Here is a 13,325-nt window from a genome sequence, read left to right as displayed (position 1 = left end):
CCGGTAACCAAGCCATTGCTGGTTAAGCAACCCAGTCATGTCTTTATCTATTTATAGGGTCTATGAATATGGTTTTATTTTTTCCGCTATGATTAGCTGAAACCCACAAGCTGAACACCGGGGCTACTGCAAAGGCACGAGAGCCTAGAAAGTAGCCTAGCCCAAAGCTAATGAAAAACAAAATAATTTGAGTCCAGGGCTTCGGGCACAAAATGACTCGACTATATCCATCAACGTAGAATAGAAAACATCGATACACTTGATTGTAAAACTCACTATAATTCAGGCACCGAAGTTTTAATTTCCCAAGCTAACTGTCATCAATCTGAAATCAAGAAAACAAAAATTCCTCATAAATTAAAAAAAAAACAGGAACCCTCCTTCTTAACCTCCATTTTCTGCTCCAAAGACAAAAACCCTAAACCCTAATCACCGATGGAGAATCGAGCTCTAAATCTCCTAGACGAAGCCCTGGGCCTCGACTACCAGACTGATCCATGGCCTCTTCGCGGAAAAGTGGTTTTAATCGAGGACTGCGTGGAGACCAGCGGCTGCCTCGTGCTTCATCAACTCCTAAAGCGCACGCTCTCTTCCCAATCTCCAAACAATACAGTCATCTTCCTCGCTTTCTCTCACCCCTTATCCCACTACGATCGCCTTCTACGCAAACTGGTACTCCCTCCTTTTTGGAGTAAGATAATGAATTTTTAATCACAGTAATTAGTGTTATTCAAGTTAATCATTGCAGTTAATTTTGACTTAAGAGGACTGCTAGGTGCAAACAATGTCGTGTGCTGGTCCTGTTCCCTGACTGTTGTAAATGGGCAGTGCAGTCTTAATCAGGGGAAACGTTTATTAATTGTAAAATGAGGGTAGTTACGTTGTAATCTATCAATTTGCATGTCTAATCTAATCTAGTGAAACTAAGTAGTGAATGCTGACATTGGCCGTGATATGAGAAAAACTTTGGTGTTCTCACCATCGTGATTTTAATATCTGTGGGTCATACCATGTAAAATTCGAAATACTAAAATCGCAATGGAAGAAATATGGTAGAAGGGAAGTACTTGAGTTTTTTTTTTTTTTTTAACGGTATGACATGAAGGTGTGGTGCTGTGACAGGGTTGCAATTTGGTAGCACAAAGGGAAAATGGCAGATTTTTTTTCTTTGATATGCTTAAGCTACCGTGTCCAGGTGAGAAAATCAGGTAAATTGATTATTGATAGAACTGCTTGCTTGCGATGCTACCTTAGTTTAATTCTTGTTTTAAATTTCCTGTGGATTTTCTTTCATGTTTTATATCTTACACGAAGTTATTATCTTTGCCTTAAAGGAAGCAATTGTGGGTTTTTTTGTTAGGGCAATAGTTACAGTTAGTCAGTGATTCCATGCACCCTGTTTACTAGAGCGACATTTGCCATGTTGTGATGCTTTCCTAAAAGCTACTGTTAATTTGATGAAGAAGTTCAAATTTTTGGTTGCTTTGACTCATTTCTTTCATTTTGCTTATAGTGTTATTAATTATCTCAGAGAAGTTGTTGTGAACCATATGATAAGATACAAGTTATTAAATTTAACATGATTTTGGTGAAAATGATTTCATGCCAGTATGCTGTTTTCTGATCCTTCTGAGCTTGACTAGATGAGAAGGAAGGGAAAACTGGCAAAGGTGGATTTACTGCATTATACTGGAAAATACAGAATACAATATGTGCCTTGCCTGAAAACAACAAGAACCATGCTACCATAATGATAGATGACATGTCTCTTATGGAGGTGGCTGCCCATGGCTCTTCAGATCATGTCTTAGACTTCATGCATTATTGTCACACCTTAACGTCAGAACTTGTAAGACAGTTTTGTGATTGTTTACTCCTTTAATCTACCTGGTATAATATTTCTGTGTGGAATTACTTGCTTTTTGGCTGAATTATGTGGCATCTTATTTTGTTCTTGTTATAGGGTTGCTCCTTAATAATACTTAATCATGAGGATATATATACAAGCATGGAGAGGCCTACATTTATGTTACAGACTAAATACCTTGTGGATGTTTTGATAAAGGCAGAACCTTTAGCCACTGGGCTGGCAGCTGATGTACATGGTCAGGTAATACATATCACTATATTTGTATGAGCATATGCTGTTTAAGTTTTGCTGTGTCTTTGACTTTATGCATTCAGGAAGAGGACATGTTAGATATGGAAAGCATCATCTCAAACTGTTAAGTTCCCTTTTGCATTGACATAAAGGTTTTGAGAATGCAAGCTAATAACTTTGATTTGATATTGTAACTAGATGTTCTCATTTCGTCAAATTTTCTCATAATTTTATTTGCTGCAGTTGACAGTTTTGAACAGGGATTTTTGCAATGTGAAGGGGAGCTCAAAGAACAAGATAAGCAATTTCCACTTCAAGGTCAAGGAAAATAGCGTTGAATACTTCTATCCTGGCACTCGAACTTGAGGAGCTAAACTATTTGTGTTTTGACGGACACCTCCCTATTGGGAAGGGAGCAAAGCTTTCTGGTTATCAGGACCGTGAAAGGAGGCTGCATTTTTTTTCATCGGGGGAGGCATGTGCCCACTGATGACAATCACAAGAAAAATGCGATCTTCCAAGAAAGGGCAAAAATTTTCCCTTTTTCTGATTGGAATTGTCAGATTTATCTGTAGTGTTATTTTTCAACCAACTTCTTTCGTTTTGTTTGATCAGCATTTCGAAACCAACTTAACAAATAGAATTTGTAATACTAATGAAGTACAACTCATTTTCTCGTAGCCATGGTAATGAATGTTTTGTACTGTGATAGCAATTTTTTCTGGAAGTGTTTTTTTTTTATAAATATATTAAAACAATATATTTTTTATTTTTTAAATAATCCAAAAACACTAAAAAAATTTAAAACAAAAAAAAATTAAATTTTTTGAATGCTGCGTAGGTTCTTAAGTTAATGTTGCTGGGCTTCTTGTAATATCTAAGGACCTGTATTAGTGAATGCAATTTTGGAAAGCTGTTCAGCGCGTTTAAGATTCTTAGTTTTTAGTAGTGTTTTAGTGCGTTCAAGATTCCTAGTTTTAACTGTCTACTAGTGTTTTAGCTGTAAGAGTTTGGGATTAAAGAATTAAAGAATTTATTTTACCTATAATTTTACAATTGAGTTACGTGAATAAGAATTTATTTTACCTATAATTTTACAATTAATTTTACAATTGAGTTACGTGAATATAATAATCATCAAAAATTTATATAATTATTAATTTTAGAACATGTAGGTAAATATAATAATTAAAAATAAAAAAATATTTTAAAAATAATTATGAGTACATTTCCTAGCTTTAATACTGCTCCCTGCTCCTTGATGCATGCTTGCTGCAAAAAATAGTAATAAAACAAATGTGTATAAAATCCCAGTCAGAAAGTTAAGTAGCATGGGCTCACCAGAACAAGCAGCGGGGAGAACGGGTACACAAATTAGTTGCAGCAGAGAGTGCAAGGGCCTTAAGAGATTCCTGCAGATGTAACGCTCGGGCTTGCAACTCACGCTGAAAGCTATTGCTGTTATGATGCCATGCATAGGTCTCCAGCAATAACGATATAGCTCAACGATGGTAGATGGCAGAGAAAGGATATTCACATAAAGAGAGGCCGAACTTCTTACTTCTTTTGAATTTCAGTTTTCTTTTTTCATTCGGAGGTTCAACTATTAACCTGGAGATTGTCTAGGCTTGGCAACTATGCCTTGCATGCTTAATGAATTCATGATTTTTTATACTCTGTAGCCCTAAAAGGCAACTGTTATTCTACGGAGAGATTTTGCGACATCATAAGAAATTCATCAATTGCAAACGGGCCTATCCTCCACCTTGCCAGGTAGACGATGGTTCAGTTTCAGAAGTCACCAGATAATTGGGTTGCGGGCCTGTTAAGCATTCATGGTCCACCGACCACGAGGCCCGAGTAATCTCGTTGGGTTCCTCGATTGAACTCGCAGTTGGAGTCCAAGCAGTAAAGCAACAAAAGGAACGAATAGCCACCTCATGTTCAGGATAACATACACAGTAACGACAACAAAGACACGATTATTGTTCCCAAGAAAGCAAGCAGTTTCTTCTTGGTTTCTGTCTGCCTCTTCACCTGGATAACACTGGGTACCAAAGTTTAGCGACAATAGTGAGATTTCGGAGAATGGCACGCTGGAAGCACCGTTGCAAGAAAAGAAAATTAGCTACTTCTTCACAGCTAGAATTAGAAAAATATGAAGATCACCTAACCAGCAAGCAAAACTTTGGACCAAAAGAAATTGATAAAAACTTGATAGTTGCTTGCCAATAATTTTTTAGCAATATTTCCCACATCAAGAAATGCGTTGTGTTTGCAATGAGGATATCCAGATGCTAATAATGTTTCAAAGACTATGACCGGACCATAGCTGCCCTCCTCACTACCTGTGCGTGAGGATTCTCAGCTACATTCAAAACCAGTTGACAGAAGAAACGAATTGAGAACAGAAACATCATGATCAGAACAGAATCCGTTGCAAGGAGAACAAAACAAACGGGAACCTTTCAAGTTACAAGCAGTACCCATGGGACCGGGGTGGCAGTCCTTGGTAAAACATAACACAACTAATCGATGAGCCCATATACTGGAGAAGGCTACCTTGTGAAGGGTTACCTTCTGCATAATAGTAGTAATAGTCCATAACAGTAACACCTATATGAGTCCACAATCATTGAACAGTAGAAGATGTCTTTCTGAACAAACGCTTACACGCAATTAATTTGTCCTTGATAGCAGCGGTTCTGCAAATTTTTTTTCCTGCCAAGCATAATCCAACCGATCTCAATTCCAAAGACAAAAGCTGGGAATGGTCAGATTAGCTACGTGCATCCTCATCTTTATGTTCAGGTCCCACTTGTCGCACAAATTGTCCTCGAATCCGGGGTCTTTGTTCTGCCAGCTTCTTCCTACTCTGGTATCGGACCTAGAAAAGATTATGGAATGTATGAGAGAAACTTTAAATACAGTTTAGAATCAACCATCATGATAGATCCTTTATTCTGAATTTCACAAATTCACTTAGATGACTGTTGGGACAACTAATGTTTTCACCGGTGAATACTGCTAAAGAAAATTCATGGTGCTTGATATGTCCATGGTGATTGATCTAAGAGTTGGGTGTTTATCCATGCACGTGTAAGTGCATAACTGAGAGAACTTTTCGTATGTCACAAAACTCAAGTACCGTCTTTTACTGAAGATTATCTATATGCTAGGACTGTTTCACGAAAGGTACATTTAAGGAAAATAATTGAATTCTAAGCTAGTATCTAATGACGCAGCAATTTCAGTTACCTTCTTCTCAAAGCATCTCTCTTTCCTCTTCTGGCGGAATTTGCTCAATGCAGCCTGTCTCAGTGCAAAGCGATTTCGACCAACTCCACTCCTGCTCCCACTTTCGTCACCAGGTCCAGGAGTTCCACCTTCCTCAACAGCCCCACTCAAAGCGATGCTGCTTCCATTCTGGCCATTGCTCCCATGGTCACTTCCATTCAAACTGTAATCACCAGCATTTCCTTCCATGGGTGTGCTCAACATGTTAGATGACCCACACTGGGGAGCTGCAGCTGTCATATTCAAAGACAGGTCATCATGGTTGGTGAGCTGCTGCTGCTGCCGGGGCATGTTATGCACACAATGATTATGGTGCTGCACTTGACCTTGCTGGTTCACACCTCTTGATTTAACCAGAGTCGTGTTAGCAATAGGAGCATCACCCTTACCCTGTATTACAGGCTGAGGAAGAGCTTTATGTTCATTCTGCACTGGCTGGAAGGCTGAAGGATAGTGGCATTTAACTGTAGATTTGAGAGTTGGCTTGTCACTGATTACAGAAGGTTTGGCGAAGGTAATATTGTTTGTAGAGCCCATATCATTGTTGTTACTACTTCCATTGGAACGCTGATTGGGAGGTGAGCTATTTGAGTTAGATTGAAGATTTTGCATTGATTCTGTTTTTGCTGCCTCTGAACTATTGTCAAGCGGAGAACAGCTGCCTACATTCCCTGTTGGAGCCTGATCAGCAGTTGAAGCAGAATTATACCTGCATGGCAATGAAGATTCAACTTTCAAATGTATCTTCATTGGAGAACAAAAGGATGGATATAGTCAGAAACTGAACTTCTCCTACCTTGAGAATGCTGAAAGGTCTGAATGCCTCAACACATTTCGGTCATGGGAACTGGCCCTGGCATCTCCAATATCTCTCAGCCTTTTCAAACTCAGCTCAAAAGAAGGCACCTCCTTGGTCTCATAGGTGACCTCATTTTTTCGGTTAGAGGAGAGACCGTTTGGGACGTCTAAGACTAAACTATCCATCCGAGGATTAGCACTGTTTGTGATGCCACCCTTAAGATCATTGCCTTGGTTTCTTAATTCTGTATTGCATTTCTCACTGTTGCGCTCCTGTTGTCTTTTCTGTAAATTCCCATCATCATGCTTTGATTTTATTTCAGGAAATTTCTCTCCATCATTCTCTGCTATGTTGGTTGGTACCTTTTCGATCGGATCTTTAAGCTGCAAAATTGGAATTCTCGGTACTCCTATCTCCAAGTCCTTGCCCATAACAACATTATCTACAAATTCAACCAAAATTCAAGAAAAGGTGGGAGATAAGGGGACATCAGAGAGTGAAAATCCAAAAAAAAAAAAAAAATACTGCATACAGAGCCATGCCTACCAAGTTCATCATCCTGCTCTCCACACTTCTTCGTTGTGGCCAGGGGCACCCAGCTGTTGTCACATGCCTCGCGCCTTGAGTGAATAACCTGGGCACATGTGCTATCAGGAGGATCAGATAAATGGTCCTCATCCCACGGTGACATTGGTTTGGGACTGTCAACTTCAACAGCCCTCTTTGTCCAGGAACTCTGCAAAGACAGAACACAAGCGTTCACACAGATATTTGAATACCACATCGTTATAAGATGCATGTTAGAAATCCGCCACGCAATGTGTTAAGGTACCTTTCTTTGCCAAAAGTATCTTTGCATGCATTGTCTATAGACACATAAAACATGTACTTGTGCACGCACATGCACATTAACAAACCCACTGTCAAACACAGGAAAGATACAGAATCATGCAGTCTTATCAGAAGTTGTGCTCGCTATATGGAAGCTTTAGCTGTTCTGCTTTATCTATGGTTGTTGTTTAAAACATTATTCTAGGGTTCATCCAATCATATCACACCATCCTATGTTTTCTCACCAACTTAATCCTTGCACATTGGTTTACGGGTTATCCCTTTCTGAACAAAATACATATCACTCGCTAAGTTACCATCATCACTTTGATATGGCATATGACCAAATAATGTCTGCAACATTTGTTCTCTACTTTTAGCCTGTGATGTATTATGCTTTATTAGAGATACATCCTTTTTAGCATAGTTATCTATCTACATCTACTCAAGAGTTAGCATATTTGCACAATAAAGTTTCCAATCAGTAGAAAGACATGCAGTTAACTTAATGACAAAAAGCTGCTGGTGTTTTTTTTCAGAGAAGCAATGAATTTTCTACCATCTATGCCATTATCTATGCATCTCATTTGTGTGTGGAATACATTGATTCAAGCAAATGTGTGTGCATGGACAACCACATGTCTAATTGTAGACTAAAAGGAACCAACATCGTGTTGTTTTAGTGATACAACAAATATAAGTCAACTGAGCTACCATTCAAGTCTCAATAATAAAAAAGGAATCTCGCTGCGCAACACTAAAATACTGACATGAAAACAACACACGTAGAAAAAGATCATTCGCCCAGCTTGTACATGTATACATTGCACATCAATTCTAGGGTCACTGAAGCTTGATTTGGGAAATCCTGAAAATGCAAAATCTCCTAGTAAAAGACAGGAGGCAAATTTTTCACTTGAATATTCTATCTCCAGCTTGACCACAGATAACAGCACTGAATATGGCTAGGTACAACATTCCAATAATTAATCACTGACAGGTGCATTGCAGAGCCGTATCTATAACAGTTTCTAATTATTAAGTCCCAGATTTCAATGGCACAAAAAAATTGCAGCCCTCAAAGTACAAGGAATACCATTACCCACTACTCTATTACTATCTATATTCTTTTCATTATTCCCTACATAAATATCAAAGTATAAGCTTGTCTATAAAAAAAACAAAAAAAAAATTCCCTGGGTCCCACTTCCATTGTCACTTCCATCCCTTGCATTCAAACCAACGCTCCCATTGCCATCATCATCATTGCTGTCAGTATCGTTATGTGACTCATCAGAACCATTTGACTTTGTGGATTTTTGAGTCCGCACAGCACTTTCACTCCCACTACCACTAGCCTGATGAAATGATGAATAGTAAATGCAAAACAGAATTCCAGAGCTTTGCATTTTTTTGTGATCCTATATTGCTGAAGTGGTAAATATTGTGAATAAAAAAAAAAACCAACAAAAATCCAAACAAAACTCCCACAACGTAAATGGTTCAAATTTGTATCCATAATGGTGCTCTAAGCAAAATTGACGGCTTCCTTTTACGTTGGAATTTCTCAAGAATTGACATGTAAAATGCATATATATAGGGGAGACTTGATGTTAAGAGTCCAAATATTGACCCATATTATTTGTTCGATGCACAAATTGACAAAAGTATAGCAACTCACGCTATGGCACTTCCTCCAAACATGTTGCCAGAGGATTTTAAGCTCATTTTTTCGAATAGGCTTCACTAAAAAGTCAACTGCTCCCTTTGACAAACACTTAAAGACTACATTCATGGAATCATGAGACGACATCACTGCACAAAAGAGTCAACAGGTGTGGCAGTTAAAAGTATCAATTTCTTAAGATGAAAGTCATAAAAGAGTGTCCACTCCAAACAAAAAGAAGAACAAAACAGTAAAGTATACTCACTAATAACAGGAATATTCCGGCAAGTTTTGTGGCTCATAATCTTGCTTAAAAGGCCAATGCCTGATAAACAAGGCATGGCCACCTCAGTTAAAACAAGATCAATGTGATTTGTCAGATCTTGTAACACCTTCCAAGCTTGAAGACCATTTGATACAGCAGTAACTAAAACAAAAAATACAGTGGGGGGGGAGGTGTAATTGTTAGCTTATAAACAGGAGGAACAGAAAAAAATAGGAGAAAGTTCCATGCATTTGCTGGGATACTTAAAAGAGTAATTTACATTATCTGTTACTTAAGAAAGTAAAACTTTTATCCATTACCAATCATTGTTTAAATATTACATCCAAGAGACTTATTTAAAAAGTTACATTAAGTAAATGAAGAAACAAGCAGAAAAAAAGATGTCAGCCATTACATAATTATATTTTATCAAATGTGATAACTTTACTGTACTTAAATATATAAAAAAGATTACAAAGAATAAAAAACCCAACTCAGCTCTGACTCTTGAAGCCAAACTGAGCACTTAAATATATATAAAAAATATATTTTATCATAATTGTATATAAAGCTTTACTGTACTGAAATATATAAAAAACCGAAACCATTACATACATATATCTTATCAAGTGTGATAATGTACTTAAATATATAAAAAATATTACAAAGAATAAAAAACCCAACTCACCTTGGACTCTTGAACCCAAATCGAGTTTATAAATAATCCTACTATTTCCATCCCAAATTCTGAGGTGAAATTTAAGTTTTTGGTAATGGTATAAGCAACTTTTTGATGGAACCCAAGGAACAGATGAAAAGTGTGAGAAAAATTAACCCAACTTCTCAATTTTTATATCTTTAGAAGAAGCCAATGAGCCTTGTGGTTAAGAGGTGGCATGTCCTCCTCCTCAAACAAGCTTAGGTAAGCCAAATGATAAAATGATCATGAGGCAAAGGCCACCGGAATCTAGGATTAGGGGTGCTGATTGGATAATGCATGATCTTTGGGGGTGCCAAACATTCCATAAAATAAACTTTAAATTAAAGGATATGATTAAAAAGTTTAGAAGTTTTGTGATCAAAATGTAAAATTTGCAAAGTTTGAGGTTGCCATGGCCCCCATCGTTCAACATAGGCCTGCCCTGCCTCTATCAAAACTCTTCGGAACCCTTATCTCTTATCAGAAGCTTGATAAGCATGATTGATGAGCACAAAAGTTTCCTTATTCAAAGATCCTTAAGGTGACGTGTTTATTAGAAGACACAAATCTTGTTCTTCTCAAGAAGAGCAAGGCTTGAGTATCATCCTAAAGGAATAATCATATTCTTTGACTGCTCTGAAACAAACACATACAAGATGGATGAGGAAGGCATCTTTATTTCCCAAAAAGAGTTTGTGTTTGATCTTTTTAGGAGAATGAGAAGCTAGGACACGAGGCTTCTAATACTGCCAGTGGACCTGACAACAAGCTTCACATAAACAATGAGGACAATCTGTCCAATTTTCATAGCAAGCCAGCTCATGCATTGCTGATCTGCCCCAAAGATGCAGGAGGAGGAGGGATTGGAGAAGGAAAGAGAACAGGATGAGAGTAGAGGAGAAACCAAGGGAAGAGAAATATAACAGTCAAGATAAGGAGTAAGTAAATCTCAAGTCCAATTGTTAATTGTCGAAACATGCAACTTCAGGAAAAATAAATTATGGATGCTCTTATGCAAGCATCAAACCCCATACAGAACAGGAACAGGAACTTTTACTCTTCTTTCTATAACTCTGAGGGCAGACTCGCCTTTATTTGAAATGGAATAGGGAGAAAGTCAGAACCACAAGAATTGAAATCCTAAATAAAACCATTTAAATGGGGAAAAATTAAAAGTCCTAGTTAATAAAACCCCTAATGGAAAATCAAATATTATATAAATGAACAATCTGAAATCGATTAATGATGCTCATATATTTAATAATCCAGAGTAAGAGCTAGATAAACAGTTTCTTCACATTTGCCATCACTTGAATTTTTATGTCTTGATTTAAGAGAAAGAGTATCTTCAGTTTCTTAGGCATCTCACGACATTACTCATCAGACTTCCTTTTGCAATACATGTCAACGGAATGGGGTAGCTAAAAGAGAGAGATTCTCAACTGAAGTTGCCAAAGCATTCTATGATTAGTTATAACCCATTTATCTCTTTTTATATGAATTTAGGTCCTGATTCTCTGAGCAAAATAATAGAGCAGGCCATGACAATACTTAGCTCATGCATCATTTTCTTTGCATGATATGAAATGTCTACTACAGATCACATGTCAGGTTAGCTCCAAAGCAAAAATAAGTTAGCAGAATAAAAAAACTTACCTTCATAGCCACAATTTCTAAGCAACGCACTGACAACATGGCGAGTTGAATCGTCATTTTCCACAAGCAGAACCTTAAGAGACCGAAGAGGCAGGAACCTCTCCCAAATAACCAGAGGCCCTTGAGACTGTTGCTGTTGACTCTGAATTACAGCCTGGGCATCGTTCTGGACCTGAAGCAGTTCCATGCCTTTATCATTCATATCTTTTCCATCCTCGTTAATTTGGGACTCATCTTCCTCTGAGAGCTCCTGGCCTTCGCCCATGATCCCATCCCTTATTTCCTTTTGCTCATCTTCTACAATATGATTTTGTTCTGCGACCCGTTGGTCAATGGAAGCATTTTTATTCATATGAACTATCAACATCAATCAGATTCAAAACGACACAAATAAGGAACACATCGGACCGAGTAGGTGAGAGAACATTCTTTATTCTGCAAGAGAGATTGCACATTTCATTGTCTCCAAGCTAGTGATCACATTAAACACAATAGCTAAACAAGTCCTGCACAAGTTATGCAAGGCACACATCAGATGCCATACACAGAAACCATCACACCAGAACTACACTGTGATAACCTTTGAATGCTCAAATATTTTGATAGCGTAGCAATATCTTACACATCTATAGCCGAGAAAATATAGAAAAAAGAAAAGGTCAATACGTTTTTATATCATTAATGTTCAATAATTTGGGTCATAAAAACATTAAATGAAATATACAGTTCCTAGGTATTTAGCTCGCCAAAATTATAACATTTTATTTTTCTTCAGACACAGAATAGATCAAGGATAAGATTCAAAACTCATTCTTGCAAAAAAAAGAAAAGTCATAACTTTGTTCTTCAATGTCAAGGCAAGCAGACAAGCCTGCAAAGTGGAACCAGTATCGATGTCTTGTCTCCCATCCCTCGCTCGAAATAAGAATTCAGACTATAAAAAGCAATAAAAAAGAATCCAAAAAATGGACATCAAACACAGTTTCCTTCATACAGCAATAAAATAAAAATAGATCTTGAAATTTTTATCCGCTAAATCGAATAAAAGCAAAAAACAAATTCACACATGTAATAATCAACCGAACTCTGATGAACCTAGAAGACCTTACTTCTATGAATTGGAACCATATGAAAAGATTGCAAGCCAAACTTTATTTTCCCTTTCTGTCCAAAATTCTTGAGTCTCTTGTGTTTCCAAGCTTCTTCTGTTCGTTTATGTCAATTTTCTCAAAAACCAAACAGATTATAGTAACAGAGATCAAAATCTCTCAAATTCTGACCAGGTTAAAAAAAAAAAGCTTCAAAACAGCTAAAAATGCAAGACTTTATTTTTTTTTAAAGTACCCCTTCATTTCTTCGAAACGAACCTCAAAAATTCAAAACAAGTTTATTTTCCTCAGTTTTCTCAGTAAACAAACAGACAATAAATTATAAAGTCAACAGAGTATTACAGTTTCAAAATTTTCAGCAAATAATAATAATAATAATAAAGAACAAAAACTGAAAAAAAATAATTAAACATCGTATTTTCTCGAGAAAAAAATACCGTTTGTTTCATTTTCCAGGAAAAAACTGAGTTAGTAGCTATGCAGCGTGTCAAACAGTAAAAAAAAAATGATGACTTCACCTTTTAAACTTCATCCTCTCCCTCGATCCAGTTATCAGCCTTCAAAAATTAATGTACTTGAAACAAAGATTAGAGACTGATAAATCAAATACATTAACTTCTAGGGTTTCGTTCACAAAATCTGCAAAGAAGAAGAAACAACTTGACTGGTTGAGAGAAGCTAAATAAAATACTGATATTGCAGAAAGGAAAAGAAAACAGAAAAGATATTACGATATTCCCCGTTTTCTCCTCTCGATGACGTGGACAAAATGAAGGCTCCCAGCCCTGCCATGTCAAATACCACGGGAGAAAACTATTATGATCTGGCAAGGGATCAAAAGCTGTGCTGCGAATAAACTGTCACGAATCTCACGATACGGTGGACCAAAGGTGATCCTCGT

The 13,325-nt window shown here is 37.2% G+C and overlaps 2 protein-coding genes across 2 annotated transcripts; one reads left to right on the top strand and one right to left on the bottom strand.

Moving 5' to 3' along the window:
- Positions 1 to 279: 279 nt before the first annotated feature.
- On the top strand, positions 280 to 2,804 carry LOC105113856 (elongator complex protein 6-like). Its single transcript, XM_011010582.1, has 5 exons — positions 280 to 672; positions 1,123 to 1,195; positions 1,644 to 1,849; positions 1,964 to 2,110; positions 2,345 to 2,804. The coding sequence occupies exons 1-5, from the start codon at positions 436 to 438 to the stop codon at positions 2,465 to 2,467; spliced, it is 786 nt and encodes a 261-aa protein (XP_011008884.1). The 5' UTR covers positions 280 to 435; the 3' UTR covers positions 2,468 to 2,804.
- Positions 2,805 to 4,520: 1,716 nt separating this feature from the next.
- LOC105113075 (two-component response regulator-like PRR37) lies at positions 4,521 to 13,151 on the bottom strand. The gene is made up of 9 exons (XM_011009466.1): positions 12,943 to 13,151; positions 11,316 to 11,821; positions 8,960 to 9,121; positions 8,710 to 8,843; positions 8,211 to 8,386; positions 6,744 to 6,931; positions 6,195 to 6,639; positions 5,360 to 6,107; positions 4,521 to 4,988 (listed from the first exon to the last, which is right to left on the bottom strand). The coding sequence occupies exons 2-9, from the start codon at positions 11,680 to 11,682 to the stop codon at positions 4,881 to 4,883; spliced, it is 2,328 nt and encodes a 775-aa protein (XP_011007768.1). The 5' UTR covers positions 11,683 to 11,821; positions 12,943 to 13,151; the 3' UTR covers positions 4,521 to 4,880.
- Between the last annotated feature and the right edge of the window lie 174 nt (positions 13,152 to 13,325).

This window comes from Populus euphratica, unplaced genomic scaffold (assembly GCF_000495115.2).
Source record: "Populus euphratica unplaced genomic scaffold, PopEup_1.0 scaffold1.1, whole genome shotgun sequence".
Classification (NCBI taxonomy): Eukaryota; Viridiplantae; Streptophyta; class Magnoliopsida; order Malpighiales; family Salicaceae; genus Populus; species Populus euphratica.
Note: the sequence above shows the minus strand (reverse complement) of the source record. Positions and strands in the feature narration are given on the sequence as shown.